Genomic DNA, 20,523 nt, shown 5'->3' on the forward strand with positions numbered 1-20,523 from the left:
ACAGAACAAATCATTACACCACATTCTTTGATTTCTTATCCATGGCAGAGCCCCACACTGGAGGTTAGGGAATAAAGTTATTAAGTGTAGTATTATAAAAGCTCACCTGTCCTCATTCTGACTGCTCTCCAGGAAGCATGAAGCCTCACTGACCATGGCATCCTGTAGCTGCTGGCTGATGAGGACCTCCACTTTCAGCCTCTGGAAGATTTATTACTAATATATGAATAGATGAGCTCTGTACAACCATTTCAAAAACAAATTAGACAGTACTCTATAACCAAAAGTTTCTGTTGCTCTTATTGTATTAAAAATACAATAAGAAGTCGTGGCCTAATGGTTAGAGTCAGACTCGTAATCCAAAGGTTGCGGGTTCGAGTCTCGGGCCGGCAGGAATTGTAGGTGGGGGGAGTGAATGTCAGCGCTCTCTCCACCCTCAATACCACGACTGAGGTGCCCTTGAGCAAGGCACCGAACCCCCAACTGCTCCCCGGGCGCCGCAGCATGGCTGCCCACTGCTCCGGGTGTGTGTTCACGGTGTGTGTGTGTTCACTGCTGTGTGTGTGCACTTTGGATGGGTTAAATGCAGAGCACGCATTCCGAGTATGGGTCACCATACTTGGATATATGTCACTTCAAAACAGCTAAGGAACATCTATAATGTTAGAAAAGATTTATATTTCAAATAATGGTATTTCTATATATTTCTATTCATCAAAGAATCCTTTTGTGACAATTATCACAAAAATATTAAGCAGTACAACTGTTTTCAACATTGATAATAATCATAAACGTTTATGTGACAATGAAGACTGGAGTACTGGCAGCTGAAAATTCATTTTCAATTTATAATAGAAAACAGTTCACTTTACATTGTAATATTTCAGTTTTAGTGATTTTACTGTATCTTTGCTTAAATGCAGCCTTGGTGAGCATAAAACACTAAAAAAAAAAAACACTTCACTAAGCCCAATATTAAGTCGAGTCAATAAGTCAATATTCTAAATCATAGTTAGCATTAACTAGTAATTCTGTCATATTCATAATATAATATTTATATCAATGCATGTCTAAATGCAAGATATTCTATGTACTATGTGATATAAACATTGGAAAAGAGTCAAGCAAAAGAAAAAAAAGGAAGAGACTGATTAAAAAATGCAAGATTTATCAGAACAGGTTCTTAATTGCCATGTGTACATAGTCATTATGAAGCAACAGGATTCACATGATGAAACTAAATATTAGAAAACATTTTTCTATTGGATTTCATAACTATGCTCTACCTGATGTGCAGCTAGCTGCTCTCTTACAGCAGCACAGTTTCCAGACATCTGATTGGATAGCCCAGCCTCGATTACGTCAAGGAGCTCCATCCAGCACTGGCACTTCTGCTGGAAGTTCTGAGCACACAGCAGCTCTCCATACATCTTCCTACAAACATTCACCAGACAGTTTAGTTAAAGCTATTTTAGGGTGTAAAAACTTCGGAAAAAAATATGCAAGTAACAGTTCATCCAAAAATGAAAATTCACCCTCATGTTGTTCCAAACCAGTATTTTTTCTCCAATGGAACACAACAGGAGAATTTTTAAAAGGTTTTGAAACAATCTGAGGGTGAGTAAATAATATTCTCATGTTTAGGTGAACTATCCCTTTTACTAAGATATATGGGATCAAGTCCATTTCAGGGCTAAATCTAAATGTTTGAGAAGAATTGAACAGCTTTAATTTAGTGAAGTTTAACTTGCCTGTGTCGGTCTGTGGCCTGAGAGAAGATCTGAACCCATTGTGTGTTGAGGGTCTGTAACCTCTCCTCCTCTGCAGAGCTTAAGGAGAGTCCGAAACTCTTCTGATTCAGAGCAGCAAGGTTAGGGTTCAGCCCACTCAGATCTAACAGAACCATCTTAGACACAGAAAAAAAGAGAAAGATTTACATAAAATCAAACTGTAACCTTTTAGTTTGCCATACAAGGAGGATTAAAAAGAAAATCAATGAAAACAACCTCAAGAAGTGCCACAGAATCACCTTTAGTCTATCCATGCTTGCAGCGGAGGCGCTCATAATGCTCTTAAAGTTTTCAAGTTTTTGCTCCATTGACTTCAACTCAGTGCTGAAACAGCGGTGCTCCTCCAGCTCCTCCTATGGATCAAGAACAGCACAACACTTGTGTAGGACGTTGTATAAATGTTTGTCATCGGTCGGCAGATCAATCAGATTACTTTAATGTTGTATTTAGTCTTTTAAAGATATCAACTTGTTGCCCTTACCCGAACTTGTGCCCCAATGTCAGAAAGTGCCTTGCCAAGATGCACATGGTCACGTGACAGCAACCTGGTTTCTGTTTTGATTAGAGGGGCTGACTGTCCAGTGAGATGCTTTGAGGCCTCCAGGACTTTTCCCACACTGCTTTGCAAGGCAGACATGTCTTTCTCCAGAGCCTGTGAAAGACATTGTTTGTTTTAGACATTGGGTTAGAAGAGCCGCAAAGGAAATTACATAATTTATCATCTCATAAAATACTTTTTTAATGACTTGTACTAGTGTTCAATAGTTTGGGGTATTTTTTTAAAATAAAGTAATAATTTAATTCAGCAACCATGCATTAAATTGATATAAAGTGATGGTAAAGACATATAATGTTACAAAAGGTTTCCATTTCAATTACATGCTGTTCTTTTGAATGTTCTGGAGTTTTCTAGAGACTGGAATAATGGTGCTGAAAATTCAGCTTTGCCATCACAGGAACAAATTACATTTTAAAATATTTTAAAATTATTATTATTATTGACATTAATTGTAAAAATATTTAACAACATTACAGTTTTTTCTTTATTTCTGATGAAATGCATGCAACCTTCAACTTGTAAGTGAACCACTGATAACTCTTTTTGAAAGTTAAGACGGAACCAGTAGAGGGTAAGAAAAAAACATTTTTAAATAAATACGGCAGCTCCTAAAAACAATAATTTAATAATAAAAAATTTAATTAATTACTTTTTGATTTTTTTTTCATTTTATTTATTTTCATTTTATAGACACAAAATTATTCAAAAATATAATTTTATAGACATGCACATTATTCAGACATAATCAAAAAAATAGTTAAGTTTAAACAGCGATTATAAGCTTTTCTTTTTTATGAAGTTTAATGAAAAAAAAGACAATTTAAAACGAATTGAATAAGAACTGATTCATGATTCTATGCTCTTTTGTGTTGAACTTTTTTTGGTAAGAGTAGCACAGCACAGCACAGGTCTCATTTGGTATTTTTAGCCCACAGAGAAAAGCTCCAGCTCAGGTCTCAATGTTCCTTCTTTTCAAAAGCACAACTGGACTGAAGTACTGCAGACCCATCTGTAGGACTAGAGCACTTCAGCACTTAACAAGTACATGCAGAAATTGGCTATTATTTAGGCCTGTTTTTTTCCACTGTGCATTGTTACTTTGTATTTTCTTTACAAATTACAAAAAAAAAATAATACTAAACCAGTACCTTATATTTACAAACAAGCAGTTTAACATAAAAAATATTTCTGTGCATCATTGCAGTGAATTGTATGGGTTTGGTATGCTTTAAGGGTTGTTGTTGTAATCCCTTTTGTTGGCCACTAACCTTTTAATTATGTACTTGATTGTGTTCTGTACTTCTGACCTATTGTTTTCGATTGATTTCTCATTTGCACTGAGCTCTCACCTGGCATTAGTAAGCATTTTCAGTCATTTTTAGGTAATTGCGGCCAATAATCACATTAGAGTCAAAGTCTAAAATGACTCTCTCATTTAACAAAATTTCAAGTAATATGCAATTGGCATTTTCCATTTCTTGGGTAAGTGTGATCAAACTTCTGTCTAATAACACTGGAGAGGTGGATGGAATGAATATGTAAATTCTCTCCAGCTATAGAATATCCAGATACTATCTGGATAGGAAACACATCCTAATGCCAGGTGTTAAAGGGGCCTAAATACTATTAGTTACTCACACTGATGCCCTGCATCCTGCTGTTGAGCAGCTCTACAGTGTTTTCTTCTCTGTCTGAAGAACTCATAAGCTCGCCAAGCCTCTCCCAGTGCTGATTTAGATGAACACAGCACTCTCCCTCGAGGCGCTCGTATTCCAGCCAAAGCCGCAATGCATTCTGGGCTTTTAGTAAATCTGCATGCACATCTTCAGTCACTGCTTGATGTCTGAAAAGAAAACAACATTAAAACCCACATAGGTCCAGACAAACAAAACTTAAAAAAATCAAAACATGTTCTGCCCTCTCTTTGATTGCAAAGTCTGATTCATTTTAGTGAATCGGTTTGTTTGCATTATTCATCTTTAATAAATGAGTCACTCAACTTTATCAATTTATAAAGATGCTACCATTTTAAAGTAACTTTCAATTTAAAAGGTGAATTAAAGTAGGTGAAGGATGTGTGAAGTAAAATTACTTACCGACTTCTCTCCTTCTTGAGACGATCAGACAAAAGTTTAGACGCATAAGGGTTGAGTTTGTCTTTCAATTTAGAGTACACCTCAGTTAACTGGGTCCAGGTCTCTGATTGGTTCAGCTCCCTTTCAAGCTCCTGTTAAGAAGAATGTATAATATAATCTCCAAGAAATCGCATTGCTAACATTAATGGCAATGTTGAATATTTATACAATTATTATACGATTTAGAAAAAGTACAACATTTCCAATCTTTTTTCCTGCGAGTCGTTTACTCACTTGCAGGTGCTCCACATGAGTTCGGCTCTGCTCAGATGAGAACACAGGAACTCTGCAGAGCTCCACCTTGTAGACCACCCCGGTTGTTTGCAGTTCTTCTGCACTTATTTTAGATTCAAACTGAGCCCATTCATCTTTGATTGGCTGTAAATCTGACTTGAGAGCATTTATCTATGAAAAAAAACACACACTGCTAGGAATAACATTTCTTCACTTAATCAAAAATTATGACTGAAAACATCTGACACATTTGAAGATGTTGTAAAACAACAGTTACACACAAATCCATTGAATTCTTTCTAATGTTATATCTCCGCATACACTGAACCAAAATACCCAAAACCTAAGGGATGTAACATCAATTGATTGATATTATTGATAAAATATAGCAATATAAAATACAAGAATAAAATTCTAATATGTTTTGATGCAATACTATTAATAATTAATAATAGAAAAACAAAGACATTATGACCACTTACACAAGCACAGTGCTTTTAAAGCTGCAGTATGTTCACTACCATTAAAACTATTAGGGTTGGTAAGTTTTGAAAAAATATTATTATTACAAATTAAAATAACTTTTTAAACATATTTTAACATGCAATTTATTCCTGTGGTGGAAGTCCAGTCTTCAGAGTCACATGCTCCTTTAGAAATCATTCTAATATACTGATTTAATGCTCAAGATACATTTATTATCAATGTTGAAAGAAATCTGCTGCTTAATATTGTTGTGGAAATTATGACACATTGATCAGTTTAGTTGCTGAAATAAAAGTTATTTTTGTTATTATTCTGGCACAGGGTTTAAGAACTTACCTGTTGACTTAAAGCTTGGCAGTCCTGGATGGCTGAATTCACCTGCTTGGAGAATGCTTGATCTCCAGGATGTTCACCATCCTTCTGCCCTAACAGGTGAAGAGCTCCCAAAGCCTTCAGCTCAGATGACTTCACCTGCAGCCTGTCCTCTGTATCCTGCAATGAAGCAATGTCCAAGTTTTCTGGTATCAGTATATATTTCTTGTAGCCTTCTCAAAAGCATTCCTTTGACTCACTCTCACACCCACAAATAAGAACTGCAACATCAAATCTTCAGGCAAGCAGTAAGACAGGAGACGCACCTCACACTCCTGTAATGTTTGCTCAATCTGCGAGCAGCTCTCTGGTTGCCAGCTGTTTTTCACCCATTCAATACGTTGAGAGATCCAGCTGTCCATACAGCACAAACGCTTTTCTCTGTCTGTGCAGGCCTGGCATTGGCCCTCAACATCATGTATCTAGAGACAGAAGAACTCATCACATTTCAAATACGATGGCTTTGGCAGGTTATACAGGTTACTGCAGCCATGCTGTACTTCTGCACTCACCTTGCTGTCAATTTTGGCCTGTAGATTAAGCCAACTCAGATTGAGATCTCCCAGTTGCTCAGCAAATAGGATGCCCTCATTGCGACTGGTGGGTTCATTCACTGATACCGCCCCCTCCACAGACTGATGGTTCAGAAAGTCAACGTATGGCTGATGACTGGTTATTTCAGCCTTAAGATCCTAATATGTAAAAATACAAGGATTTTTTAAAGAAATTAATATTTTCATTCAGCATAGACATTCAATTGGTCAAAAGTGGCAGTAAAGATATTTCTAATGTTACATAAGATTTCTATTGTAAATAAATGCTGTTCTTTTGAATTTCCTATTAATCAAAGAATCTATAAAAATGTATCTCAGTTTACACAAAAATCTTAAGGAGCACAACTGTTTTCAACACTGATAAGAAGAAATGTTTCTTGAGCATCAAAATCAGCATATGTGGCCCTGTATCTCAAAACCTGTCATAAGGGTCAATTTTTTTTAAATGAAGATTTATACATCATCAGTGTTGGGGGTAAAGCATTACAAGTAACAAGTTACGAAAATCAGATTACTTTTTTTCCAAGTACTTTTTTTCAAGTAACATTACTTTTTAATTTAAGAAAATATCAGTTTCTTTTTCAAAAAAGTAACGCCAGTTACTTTGATTTCCCATTTATTGACTGACAAGCCTCCTGTCCCCATATTGGGAGAAATCGGAAATACAGAGGCATTGTGTGTGAACATGATGTTACTGTAGTTATATACTAAATGTGAATGTGCATTAATTCATCCCACGCACATAAAACAGATTTAGTATTCATCAAAATGTATTAAAACAGTGAAAAGCAAACTCAGAACATAACGCAAACCTGCAACAATTAAATATGCTAAATAATACAAATGCATCTAATCCCATTTTATTAACCAATGTCTTTGCTGCTGACATTTGATGATCCAGTTCAACCATACTAATAAGCAAAAATGACTTTAGATAAACTAACAATTATGCTTCATTTTTTTGTTTTTATTGCTAAAGAGTGTTGTGTTGACCTTTTTCTCCTGCGTTCTACTGTACAGACGTGAATTTACTCTTCCTTCAGTCTGAGGTTTATTTATTACACTTTTTAGTGTGAAAGGGCTTTTACATTTGCTATAAATAGAACTTATATTAAAAACAATTAAGCCCTGCTCACATTTAAAAAGTAACGCAAAAGTAAGGTAACGCATTACCTTCCATAAAAAGTAACAGTGAAATAATTAGTTTTTTTTTAGGGAGTAACGCAATATTGTAATGCATTACTTTTAAAAGTAACTTTCCCCAACACTGTACATCATCTGATAGCGGAATAAATAAGCTTTCCATTGATGTGTGGTTTGTTAGGACAATATTTGGCAGATGCGCAACTATTTGAAAATCTGGAATCTGAGGGTGCAACAAAATCTAAATATTGAGAAAATCGCCTTTAAAGTTGTTCAAATGATGTTCTTAGCAATGCATATTACTAATCAAAAATTAGGTTTTGATATATTAATGTTACAAAATGTATTCATGGAACATGATCTTTACTTAATATCCTAATGATTTTTGGCATAAAAGAAAAATTCAGCTTTGCCAAAGAAATAAAGTGCATTTTAAATATATTTAAATTGAAAACAGTTATTTTTAATTATTAAAAGTAATATAGTATTATATTATACAGTAGTAGTAATTAATAGTAATAATATTCCACAATATTATGATTTTTACTGTACTTTTGATTAAATAAATGTAGCGTTGGTGAACATGAGAAAAAAAAAAAAACGGCGAACCAAAAAGATTTTTCAAATTTATACCCTGAAATAATCAGAAAACAGAAGATCAAAAGAATTAAAAAGTGTACAGTAGGTGTATTACCTTCAAAGCCTGTAGAGGTCTAGACAGCTCAGAGGAACCGAGGGCACAATGGACCCCCGAGCTTTCATCTTCCAGTCGACCCTCTACATGTTCAAGCCAGGAGCTCAAGCTGGCCAAGATCTGACTGTGAGACTGGTTTGTCAACAGCTAGAAGGAGGACAAGAGGATGCTTAAACAATATATGTTTGCCATAGCTTTGCTTCAGATAGATAAGGGATAAGATAGAGGTAGAGAGAAAAACTTAGCGAGACACGTTAGTCATACTTGTTGCTGTGTCTGGCGGAGAGTAGGCAGGATGTTACTCAAGTTCGTCCATTCCTGCTCAAGTTGAGCCAGTCGTCTGCGCAGACCTGGAGCTTCACTATCAGTCAGCTGCAGTATCTGTGCGCCTGCACGTTCTGCAGAAGCTTTCTGTGCTGAACGGCCCTCCAGCTCCTTGAAGAAGTCCTGAAATACACAAACAAAGTCACATTCCTATTTTTGCATTTTAGGTATGACCCTTATGGTCGCGTTACATTTGTGTAAAAAAAAAAAAAAAAAAAAAAAATCTAATTACACTCACCATGAGCTGGGTAAAGTCTGTTGTGGTGTCCAAGAGACCAGAATCAGAGAAACTGTTCCACTTCTGAACCTGTTCTTGAGCATGACACATCCATTCTTCTAGTTCTGTTGAGTCACGCTGGAACCTAAACATAAAAACGCACAAAAACACACACCTTTACTGGTTACCTATTCATTTGTTCATACCTCACCTCCAACAAAATGGCATTAAAAAAAAAATATTATTTGGTTACTGCTTTTCTCACACCTGTCATAATTCTTTCTGATCTTCTGGATAGACTGTATCTTCTGCTGTAGTCGATTATGAAGCTCCATCCAGTGCAACAACACTTGTGCTTTTGAGACAGTCTGGCCTGGCCGCTCAAGGTAACAACCCTTTTTTTTTAGGAGCCGGTCTTGGATCTCCCACACCTGAGGCCTTGTGTCTTCCAGGACCTTGTGTAATATCTGACAATGAGAGAAAGTGGAAAAGAAAAGAAAAGTTTGCGGGTTCAATTTTTACACTTGGGACTTTAAACATCATATTATAACAAACATTCTATAAACATGTTATAACAAACACTAAGCTATGTATAAAAAGTATTTACATTATTTATTGCTATTTTTTAAAAGTCACTTGATATAAAATCCTTATGTGCTTTTAAATAGACAGGAAGTTTAAACACTTCAAAATATATTATAATATAATAATCACATTGCAATATGTTATATATTAATGTGTTATATTTGCTCAGTTATTCAAAACATGTGATTAGGTGGTACACAGATATATGGATATGGTCAGCTGAAGTAGTGCAGTCAGAGACAGCAAACTTTGGGAATCACTGCTTTAAGTCATCTCATCATCCCACCTCCTCATCTCTCTCAGCTTCAACTGCTTGCTCAGATGGAGTGGCTTGTGAGGATGGGAGTGAGTTTGATGTACATCTATTACAGACACAAAAAGGGTAGTTTGCTGTTCCTCCTATATCAATCCACCTGAGTAATGAGCTTTGGTAGACATAAAGAGAAAAATAATATGAACGCAGCCGACCGTATGCTACTGACTGTTCTGTGTGAGTCAGTGTAGCTGAGAAATTAGCTTTCGTAATAGTGAGGGGGAAAAAAAGAGTGGCCAATGCAGGCTGCAGAACATGAAGTTCCACAGATATGGCAACTATCGCTCGGAGTAATTTAATCAGGAACATCATGTGCTGGACCAGAAAAGATTCTCATACAACATACAACCAAAGAAAAGAGAAGACATTCTCCATTAATTTCACACCCCTCTCACACTCCTGCAGGTCTCAGAAACGTATTACTTTTGCTGCTTAGTTGGATCCCAACCAAATAACTAATATCGGCAGGAGTCCTCTATCGCTAACGCCCGTTTCACACCGCAAGCGGCACAGAAGCGGTGCGTATGCAGAGCAGGAGTAGCGTGCTGCCATTGTCACGCGCAGCTGAACCGTGGCTTGTACTGCAATACAGACTACATTTACATTTATTCATTTAGCTGACGCTTTTATCCAAAGCGACTTACAATTGCTATATATGTCAGAGGTCGCACGCCTCTGGAGCAACTAGGGGTTAAGTGTCTTGCTCAGGGACACATTGGTGTCTCACAGTGGATTCGAACCCGGGTCTCTCACACCAAAGGCATGTGTCTTATCCACTGCGCCATCACCACCCCCTACTAGTATCATAATTTCTGTCATATTTTCCAGCATTCTCCTCCGAACACTGTGTGCCATGTGCTTTGATGTATGATATTGCCAGCATACTCTGTGATGCGACCGTGCCCCCCTCCCCTCTGTCCCACACACATACAGTGAGGTCAATAAGTATTTGATCACCCTGTGATTTTGCAAGTTCTCTTACTTTGAAATCATGGAGGGGTCTACAATTTTCAGCATAGGTGCATTTCCACTGTGAGAGACAGAATCTAAAAATAACAATCCGGAAATCACATTGTATGATTTTTTAACAATTTATTTGTGAATTACTGTGTCAAATAAGTATTTGATCACTTGCTTATCCGCCAGATTTATGACCCTCAAAGACCTGTTATTTTGCTTTTAAATAGTCCAGCTACACTCTGCTCATGATTCTAAATTAGTAGCTGTTTGAGGTCGTTAGCTGTCATAAAGACACCTGTGCATCCCACAATCAGCCAAAGTCTAAGCAGCAACATGGGCAAAACCAAAGAGCTGTCAAAAGACACAAGAGACAAAATTGTAGACCTTCACAAAGCTGGAAAGGGCTACGGGGCAATTGCCAAGCAGCTTGGTGAAAAAAGAACAACTGTTGGAGCAATTGTCAGAAAATGGAAGAGGCTAATGATGACTGTCAATGTCCCTCGGACTGGGGCCCCACGGAAGATCTCTCCTCGTGGGGTATCAAAGATGCTAAGAATGGTGAAGAATCAGCCCAGAACTACACGGGAGGAGCTGGTCAATGTCGTGAAGAGAGCTGGGACCATCGTTTCCAAGGCTACTATCAGTAATACACTAAGACGTCATGGTTAAAAATTGCATCGCACGGAAGGTTCCCCTGCTTAAGTCAGCCTATGTCCAGGCCCGTCTGAAGTTTGCCAGGGACCATCTGGATGATCCAGAGGAGTCATGGGAGAAAGTCCTGTGGTCAGATGAGACCAAAGTAGAACTTTTTGGTCTTAACTCCATTCGCCGTGTTTGGAGGAGGAAGAATGATGAGTATCATCCCAATAATACCATACCTACAGTGAAGCATGGGGCTGGAAGCATCATGCTCTGGGGGTGTTTTTCTGCACAGGGGACAGGACGACTGCACTGTATTAAGGAGAGGATGAACGGGGCCATGTATTGTGACATATTGGGCAAAAACCTCCTTCCCTCAGTCAGAGCATTAAAGATGGGTCATGGCTGGGTCTTCCAACATGACAATGACCCAAAGCACACAGGCAGGAAAACCAAGGAGTGGCTCCATAAGAAGCATATCAAGGTTCTGGAGTGGCCTAGCCAGTCTCCAGACCTAAATGCAATAGAAAATCTTTGGAGGGAGCTGAAACTCCGTGTTGCTCAGCGACAGCCCTGAAACCTGACAGATCTAGAGAAGATCTGTATGGAGGAGTGGGCCAAAATCCCTCCTGCAGTGTGTGCAAACCTGGTGAAGAACTACAGGAACCGTTTGACCTCTGTAATTGTTAACAAAGGCTTCTGTACCAAATATTAAATTTTTTTGACTCAAGTGATCAAATACTTATTTGACAGTAATTCACAAATAAATTGTAAAAAAAAAAAAAAAAAAAAAAAAATCATATATATATACACACACATACATACACACACACACATACATACATATATATACACACACATACATATACATATATACATATATATATATATATATATAAAAAATATAACGATATTCAAGATGTGTATATGAAAAAATTGCCGACCCTGTCAGGAAAAAGTATGTCTGAACCTTCTTACATTTTGTATGAGGAATATTCATTTTTGCCATCTAACAGAAGGCGTAGAGTTGCATATGCTAAGTTGAATTGGCTATGTTATGTAAATCTTTTGTGCATCAGTCTGTAAAATTAATAAATCAGAATTGGGGGTTCAAATAGGCCTCTGGGCTCTGGAAAATAAAGGACTCACTATTCTAATGCACTGTAGCCGTGCGTTTATATACTTTTTTTTTAATTAAACAAAGGTCTATTTTTTGTTTAGTAATTATCAATTTGAATGGATGTGAGACACGCTGTGAGATCCAAGACAAATTTTGGAAAGAATTCCAACAATAAAGTGTAATTGGATCAAATAATTGAATTGAAAAAGTAATATTAAAGCTAACAAATGCCTCTAGTTTCATTAATTTAACATACCTTTGAAGTTTGGGCAAAAACTCGTGGAAGTGATGCGTTTTCGTGCATTTTATTTTTTCATATGGTGATTGTGAAATACGAAACGCATCACTTACATGATTTTATGGTGAAATTTGTTATTTTTAATGTTAATCAGGTCAATTACTCATCCATTACTCCAGACTACAGTGTCACATGATCCTTCACATCATCGTAATATGCTGATTTGGTGCTCACTGCTCAAGAGACAGGGTTGAAAAACAGCTGTGCTTAATAGCTTTGTGAAAAATGTGATTTGAAATGTTTTCCTGTCACTTTTGATCAATTTAATTTCTTCTTACCAAATGAAAGTATTAATTTATTTCAAGGAAGAATTGTTCGTTGTAATGCCTGTTTTTTTCTTGAGCATAAACCTCACTAAAATACACACCCCTTACGCAATTTTGCTTAATTTGAAACTTAATTTTTAGATATTTAAACTGTGAAACAAGACAAGAACTTAAAGAGTGAATGTTTCTGTCATTCCCTTGCAGAGTCACAGAATGTAAATCAAAGGAGGCCTATGTTCAAAGGAAGTCAAAGAAAGGCAGCCATTAGCGTTCCCAGGGATGCGGGGAAACAAACCTCATAGGACTGCAGCTGACCCTGCAGGTCTCCCTCTGGCTCTGAATCCAGACTGGACATGTTTGTCTCCATCTCATCCAACTGCTTACGCAGTCTCTCAGTGACCTCCTCGTACCGAGACCACTCCTACAACACACATACAGAGCGATGAGAGAGCTTCTGTTGCTCATTTCTCTTAATATACTATATACATGTCATTTAATAAAATGTTGTTTTATTAAATTAAAACTAAATTCAGACAGATAATGAGAAAGTGTTATGAACTGGAAAAGACTGATAACATTAAGGTCTGACTAAGTTAATTTCCTTCTACCTCTAAGCTGTGCTGCATTTGGACACCATGAGCTTGTGCTTGATGCTGTAGAGCTGACATTAACTGCTCCACCTCTGCTTGGCCCTGCAATGCCCCCTCTGGCAGCTTCTGGTATAGCAGCTTGACCATTACAAGGTCCTGACCCAAATCTTGGAAGTATTTCTGTTAAGAGTCAATTCCAAACATTATTAAAATGTTTTAAGCAGACAAAAATGTATTATTATTTTAATAATAATATAATCACTAAGTTGATCAGCTGTGTACCTTGTGTTTTGTGAGCAGACTGTGCAGCTGGCTGCAGTTTTGTGGTTGTGCATTCTGACTGCGCAGCAGCCGCTCAGAGCCCAGCTCCAGAAGACCCCGCAGACCCTTCAGAAGAGCTTCACAACAGCTCTGGAGCTCAACATTTTTCTGTCCCGTCGATCTCCGCCGCTCAAATGCCAAAGTCCATGAGCCACCTTGTAGACTCTTAAAGAGCAAACACTTACACATTAGATCAGAACTTTAAGCTACTAACCAGTTAGCAACTGTTGCCATCTACCCTTTTATCAGACATCTTCACACACTGTTCTAGTAGTATGTTTGTGTATTTGGAAAGTTTTTAAAACATAATTTTACAGAAATTATCCAAAAACACAGTATGACATTGTTGCATGGTCACTCATTATAGTGACAAAAGGTTCCCAGAGAAGCTAAAAGCAATATTTATTGATTTTGAAAATAATAAATAAATCTTAAAAACTCATGCTGTGGATTAAACTCCAACTCCATTTAGGATGTTACTAATGTCATTTATAGATTGAGGAGGGTTAGGTTTTTTCCCCCTAAAAGTTTTGTTTTATTCTGTAGACTTTGGAAGTGAATTGGTAATACCTTGATACTTGAAAGGTCCTTGAGGAGTTTAGTTGAGTCTTCCATCTGTGATTCACTGGCATTCAATGCAGACACCGGAATCTCTAACAGATGACGTCTCGCCTGTGTAGGCAGGAAATAAAAAGATGAAGAAAGGCAGAATCAGCCTCTGTGAAATGTATTCTGTCAGCCACTTGTCTCATTTTTTTTTTTTTACATATGAATATAACCTTGTATTTTTACTAAATTTTGCCCAAACTCCAGATTAACTGCTTTACATCTTGTCCCTTCTAAGGAATTATAACTATACTACCATTCATGCATTTTGTTGCTCAAAAGTGACAGTATAGAGATTCTTATCAATAAATGTTTATTAATTCATAGCCTAATGCAACAATTATGTAAATTGTCAAAACTTTATAATTATGACATTACATATTTTAATTTCCATGTAACAGCCCGTATTTGTATATGTATTTGGATAAAACCAGGTGGAACTTCATACAGTTACTTGATAAGACAGTTTTCTTTTTCATTTTTTCTTTTTTTTTTGTAATCATCACTGAACAAATATGCTGTGTTAAACTAAAATAATGAATTTCTAAAAATAAATTGATCATACAAGCAGGGAGATGTCATGACAAACGTTTAGTGATTATTTGAACACGACTGAATTCATTTCAATGCGCACATTTTCATTACGCAGAACTCTTTAAGTGTCTTTTTTTGAACTTCACTAAACAAACATGCTTGTGCCACGCAAACCAGCAAAAGATAAAGCAGTAAGCATGTAGGCCTAGTAGAAAATGTATCTGTATCCAAGTTGATTATTAGCCTATTCTTGAGAGAGAACTGGTTTGGTTTTTGAGAGACTGAGATGCACAACGCGGCTGTTTGATTGGTGAGCGCACTGTGCTTATTCCATTCATTTGTGTATCATTGTAGCCTAAGGTTTAAATCATTGCCTTTTAAATATACACAAATGATACAACGTGTATGATGTATTATTATAGGTGATATTACTCTTGCCAAACTCTGATTTCTGAGAGATGCACGGAGAGGCAACAGCAATGCAGTGTTTGATTTGCGCTCTTTTCATTCATAAAATTTACATTTATTCACTTCACACAATCATTACTGCGTGACTTTAGAGGTGTGTGTATAATATTGTGCTGATCCCCTGGCTCAACTGTTATCTAGCAAACACCAGACTGTGCCAGCCTCAGCCGAATATTCAGGCAGAATTATTCCTTACCCGTTTTTCGATTTTGAAGCCATTATCCGTGCCATTCCGAATAAGGTATTCGGCTTTGGGCACACCCCTAATTATTACATTACATATTTTAATTTTACATGCAACATAGATAAAGTCATAGAAAGTAACAGCTACACAGAATATTGCAATCCTAAAATTCACGCTGTAGACCTACTTGCAAACTCTTAAATTATGGTTAATGCATGCTCGAGTAGTTGATTGTTTACGCCAGCGCTGACTAGTGGTTGAAGTAGTCGATCACTATTAAGGTGATGCAGACATGTCAGAAAATGTACATAGACACTTGTTCACGCTCAGGGTAGTTCTTTGGTTTTAGTAAGCATGTTTGCAGGGCTGAAACTGACCTCTAAAGAACTGATATCCTGGCATGAGGTGAGAAGCCGGACCAAACTCTGTTGATCTTCTGTTACTCCTTCAGACTGTGACAGATCACTGATAGTTGCTGTGTGCTGAATTGTGTGGTCATGAGGCCGGCTGCTGCTCTGGTGAACCATGGCCTCAATAACACCTCTCTGTATTTCCTAAAGAGTTGGAAGGGCAGTATTTAGTCATACAAAAAACACTTAAAATGATACAAGTTAGTTTACACCTAGATTTCACAAAGAATTACCAGTGTTGTCTCTTCCTGTGGCACACATTCTGTATGCTGAGAAGAGACCATAAGAGGAGCTGTGGCGTCGATGGGTTTAGTCTCTGTCTGGGTCTGATCACCATCAGGAACATTTATTGCCTGTGTGTCGCGTGACTTTGGGCTTGTTGTTTTCACTTGATCACTTCTACCCATTTCTGTGTTTACAGACAAATCATTCTGATCTACAGATTCAGCCTTTTCAGTCAATTCATTGGAATCACTTGTTTTTAACATGGTGATTTCTGAGCATATTTCTGGCTTTGCTGGAACTGCTTCAATCAACTTGGTTTCGGTGCACTCATTTTGCTTTTCCTCAGCTATGTTTGCACTGTCAGGCTTCAGACAACTATCATTTGTAAATTCTTTCAAATGTTGGGATGTTAGTGCAGGTAGGGAACTGGTCTCTTCAGTAACTGGTCTGCTGACTATGCCAGGCATTTCAGAGAAGTCAGAAGGCTCCAGTAAACAACTTCCCGTGTCAGCGTCCTGAATTACATGCTCCACTGCAGGAAAATCAACTTCTTCAGGAGAGAATTCCTAAAGACAAAAACAAGCAGTAAGTCATTGGCAGCTGTGTAGTGATTTCATCATGGTTAAAAAAAGGATTTATGTATCTAAAACCACCTTAGCCATAGTAAATAAAATAATTATTCTGCCAAGTAATATACACTACTGTTCAAACGGTTCAAGTCCAGATATATATATATTTTTTGAAAGAAATTAATACTTTCAGTCAGCAAGCATACATTAAATTGATCAAAAGTGACAGTAGAGACATTGTAATTTTACTAAAGATTTGAATTTCAAATAAATGCTGTTCTTTTGCATTTTCTATTAACCCTCTGGGTGTTCCTCATTTGGGAGTCACACTTGTGATCTTCATGGTCAAAAGTGACCGGACACCTAAAATGTAACACTGAAGACTGAAGTATTGACTGCTGAAAATTCAGCTTTGCCATCACAGAAATTAATAACATTTTAATATATTAAAATAAGTCATTTTAAATTGTAATAATATAACTTTATTTTTTTTTTTTATAAACAAATGCACCCTCCGTGAGCATAAGAGGCTTTTTTGCAAAACATTAAAAAATCTTCACTTTCAAACAGTAGTGTAAATGTTAAAAACTGATAGATCTAGAATTCTTGTTAGATCTTAAGGTGATGCAGACATGTCAGAAAATGTACATAGACACTCTCAGGGTAGTTCTTTGGTTTTAGTAAGCATGTTTGCAGGGCTGAAACTGACCTCTAAAGGACTGACATCCTGGCATGAGGTGAGAAGCCGGACCAAACTCTGTTGATCTTCAGTTACTCCTTCAGACTGTGACAGATCACTGATAGTTGCTGTGTGCTGAATTGTGTGGTCATGAGACCGGCTGCTGCTCTGGTGAACCATGGCCTCAATAACACCTCTCTGTATTTCCTAAAGAGTTGGAAGGGCAGTATTTAGTCATACAAAAACACTTAAAATGATACATGTTAGTTTACACCTAGATTTCACAAAGAATTACCAGTGTTGTCTCTTCCTGTGGCACACATTCTGTATGCTGAGAAGAGACCATAAGAGGAGCTGTGGCGTCGATGGGTTTAGTCTCTGTCTGGGTCTGATCACCATCAGGAACATTTATTGCCTGTGTGTCGCGTGACTTTGGGCTTGTTGTTTTCACTTGATCACTTGTACCCATTTCTGTGTTTACAGACAAATCATTCTGATCTACAGATTCAGCCTTTTCAGTCAATTCATTGGAATCACTTGTTTTTAACATGGTGATTTCTGAGCATATTTCTGGCTTTGCTGGAACTGCTTCAATCAACTTGGTTTCGGTGCACTCATTTTGCTTTTCCTCAGCTATGTTTGCACCGTCAGGCTTCAGACAACTATCATTTGTAAATTCTTTCAAATGTTGGGATGTTAGTGCAAGTAGGGAACTGGTCTCTTCAGTAACTGGTCTGCTGACTATGCCAGGCATTTCAGAGAAGTCAGAAGGCTCCAGTAAACAACTTCCCGTGTCAGCGTCCTGAATTACATGCTCCACTGCAGGAAAATCAACTTCTTCAGGAGAGAATTCCTAAAGACAAAAACAAGCAGTAAGTCATTGGCAGCGGTGTAGTGATTTCATCATGGTTAAAAAAAGGATTTATGTATCTAAAACCACCTTAGCCATAGTAAATAAAATAATTATTCTGCCAAGTAATATACACTACTGTTCAAACGGTTCAAGTCCAGATATATATATTTTGAAAGAAATTAATACTTTCGGTCAGCAAGCATACATTAAATTGATCAAAAGTGACAGCAGAGACATTTATTCATGTTAAATAAGATTTGCCTTTCAAAAAAAAAATGCTGTTCTTTAGAATGCTCTATTAATCAAAGAATCCTGAAAAAAATTATGAAAGTTTTCACAAAAAAATTAAGCAATATTAAACTAAAAATTCAACATTGCTAATAATAAGAAAGGTTTCTTAAGCACCAAATCAGAATGATTTCTGGATGATCAAGTGACACTTAAAACTGGATTATTGACTGCTGAAAATTCAGTTTTGCCATCACAGGAACAAATTACATCTCAAAATATATTCAAATAGAAAACTTCTTTTAAATTGTAATAATATTCCTGTTTTACTGTATTTTTGCTCAAATAAATTCAGTCTTGAAAATTTGTTCAGCATTTCTTTCAAAAACATAAAGACCCGGTTTCACAGACAGGGCTTAGACTAAACCAGGATTAGGCCATAGTTCAATTAGGACATTTAAGTGATTTTTATAAATGTGCTTAGGAAAAAACATTACTGGTGTGCATCTTGAGACAAAACAAAGGCACTGATATATTTTAAGATTAGTCAGTGCAAGTTTCTTTCAGTTGAAACGGCTCAGATTTACATTTTAGTCTAGGACTAGACTTAAGCCTTGTCTGTGAAACCAGGGGAAAAAAATCTTACTGACCCCAAACTTTCAAATGAAGTTCATTATGCTAACAGAAGGCTACTTGTGGTTGCCAAGCACCGTTGCAAATTTGCATATTAATGTAGATTATACAACTATGTGCGTTTATTGGCATTTTACACTGTGTTTGAGCAGGGCTCATCCAAACAGTCCGAACTATCCATTTCACAATGAGGAATGTGAGGAATAATGATAATGAATCTTATTGCCTGTCATTAAAGAGAAAGAGACAAATAACTCTGCTGGAGTCAGTCTTTACCTTAGTGACACACTCTGTTACAGCAGAGGCAGCGCCTGACTTAGTATCTTCCTCCTCTATGGTCTCGTCTGGGTCCTGGTAAAGAAAAAGGAAAAATTATTAGATGAAGTGATTAGAAATTATTTGAGATGACAGTCCAGTGTATTAGAAGAATAGAGTCCCTAAAGACAAATGAAGAAAGCAGCTGTTTCTGAAAGAAGAGATGGAGTTATATTCGGCATTCTGCAATGAGTGCCGCCTTAGGCTTCAGAAAAGAAAAGCAAAAGAACTTGTTTGCAAAGCTGACTGAATTATAAACGAACAAAAATTCTGAGACTAGCAAAAGCATCCACGACCAATTCCTGTGAAATTATAGAGAAAAAAAAAGCATTATCTAAAAAGAAATAAAATAAATGTATATGCATATAAATAATACTATACGTATTTATTTAGACGTATAATCACATTTGTATTAATAGCTTCCTTTCATAAACTTATATATATATATATATATATAAAAAAAAAAATTAAACGCATGCAAATGAATAGCCATAGCAAAGAGGTCCAGAGTTCAGACAAGAGTTCAGAAATGTTCCCTTTTCAGGGTTTGGCAAAGCCTGGGAGATAAATTGGAGGTTTTGAGGGTTTTTACCTCTGGAATACTGCATGTGAGAGTTCCTGAGGATGAAGACTGATTGTCTTCATCTTCCTCAGTGTAAGGGCCTTCCATGGAGACCTGCTTCACCAGGGTTATGCAACGACATTCTTTACTATAGGTTTTTATAGTGACAGAACTAATGAGCTGATTTAGTCTTATTTAGTCCTAAAACTGACTCATCCTCATCTTAGATGTCCTTCTGAGTTAGAGTGGACATGTTTTTGAGGTATATTTTTGATTGAGTTGATGACTTACCCTCAGATCTCCGGTGTAAAGATGTGGCATCGTGAATTCTGTGGTTTGGTCTGAAGAGAGAGTCATTTCAGCTGGTTGTCCAATAGAGGCCTGAAAAGAAAATCAGCAAAATACTTAGTTTCATAAAGTTGTAAAATGTGGACAAACCAAAGTCACTGTTACAAGGTCACAAGATAGAGATCATGAGAAAAGCCAAGAGAGTGTCTTAACTAGATACTACTGCCTTTGCCAATAAAGCTGTGCCTGTAATGATTTACTACTGCACCATATTGAAGTTAAAGCACTTTATTTTTTAAGCGCAATCAGAAAATTCAAGGTTCCCACACATCCCTTTTATGAGTTGGCTTTAAATGCAGGGATTTTCTC

The 20,523-nt window shown here is 37.0% G+C and overlaps 1 protein-coding gene across 1 annotated transcript in view; it reads right to left on the reverse strand.

Moving 5' to 3' along the window:
- LOC306844221 (nesprin-2-like) overlaps nt 1-20,523 on the reverse strand; it is a 95,879-nt gene that overhangs the window by 25,940 nt on the left and 49,416 nt on the right. The window contains exons 57-82 of the mRNA XM_079376194.1: nt 20,158-20,247; nt 19,897-19,983; nt 19,266-19,340; nt 17,571-18,128; nt 17,306-17,482; nt 16,036-16,593; nt 15,770-15,946; nt 14,171-14,272; nt 13,562-13,765; nt 13,298-13,459; nt 12,985-13,110; nt 8,776-8,975; nt 8,530-8,653; nt 8,232-8,414; nt 7,968-8,114; nt 6,089-6,268; nt 5,843-5,998; nt 5,541-5,696; nt 4,719-4,889; nt 4,446-4,576; nt 3,988-4,192; nt 2,272-2,442; nt 2,030-2,143; nt 1,752-1,906; nt 1,287-1,434; nt 107-201 (exon numbers count right to left, since the gene is read on the reverse strand). Of these exons, the coding sequence (XP_079232320.1) occupies nt 107-201; nt 1,287-1,434; nt 1,752-1,906; nt 2,030-2,143; nt 2,272-2,442; nt 3,988-4,192; nt 4,446-4,576; nt 4,719-4,889; nt 5,541-5,696; nt 5,843-5,998; nt 6,089-6,268; nt 7,968-8,114; nt 8,232-8,414; nt 8,530-8,653; nt 8,776-8,975; nt 12,985-13,110; nt 13,298-13,459; nt 13,562-13,765; nt 14,171-14,272; nt 15,770-15,946; nt 16,036-16,593; nt 17,306-17,482; nt 17,571-18,128; nt 19,266-19,340; nt 19,897-19,983; nt 20,158-20,247 (4,652 nt within the window). The remainder of the gene's footprint in view (nt 1-106; nt 202-1,286; nt 1,435-1,751; nt 1,907-2,029; nt 2,144-2,271; nt 2,443-3,987; nt 4,193-4,445; nt 4,577-4,718; nt 4,890-5,540; nt 5,697-5,842; nt 5,999-6,088; nt 6,269-7,967; nt 8,115-8,231; nt 8,415-8,529; nt 8,654-8,775; nt 8,976-12,984; nt 13,111-13,297; nt 13,460-13,561; nt 13,766-14,170; nt 14,273-15,769; nt 15,947-16,035; nt 16,594-17,305; nt 17,483-17,570; nt 18,129-19,265; nt 19,341-19,896; nt 19,984-20,157; nt 20,248-20,523) is intronic.

Source organism: Barbus barbus, assembly GCF_936440315.1.
Source record: "Barbus barbus genome assembly, chromosome: 24".
Lineage (NCBI taxonomy): Eukaryota > Metazoa > Chordata > Actinopteri > Cypriniformes > Cyprinidae > Barbus > Barbus barbus.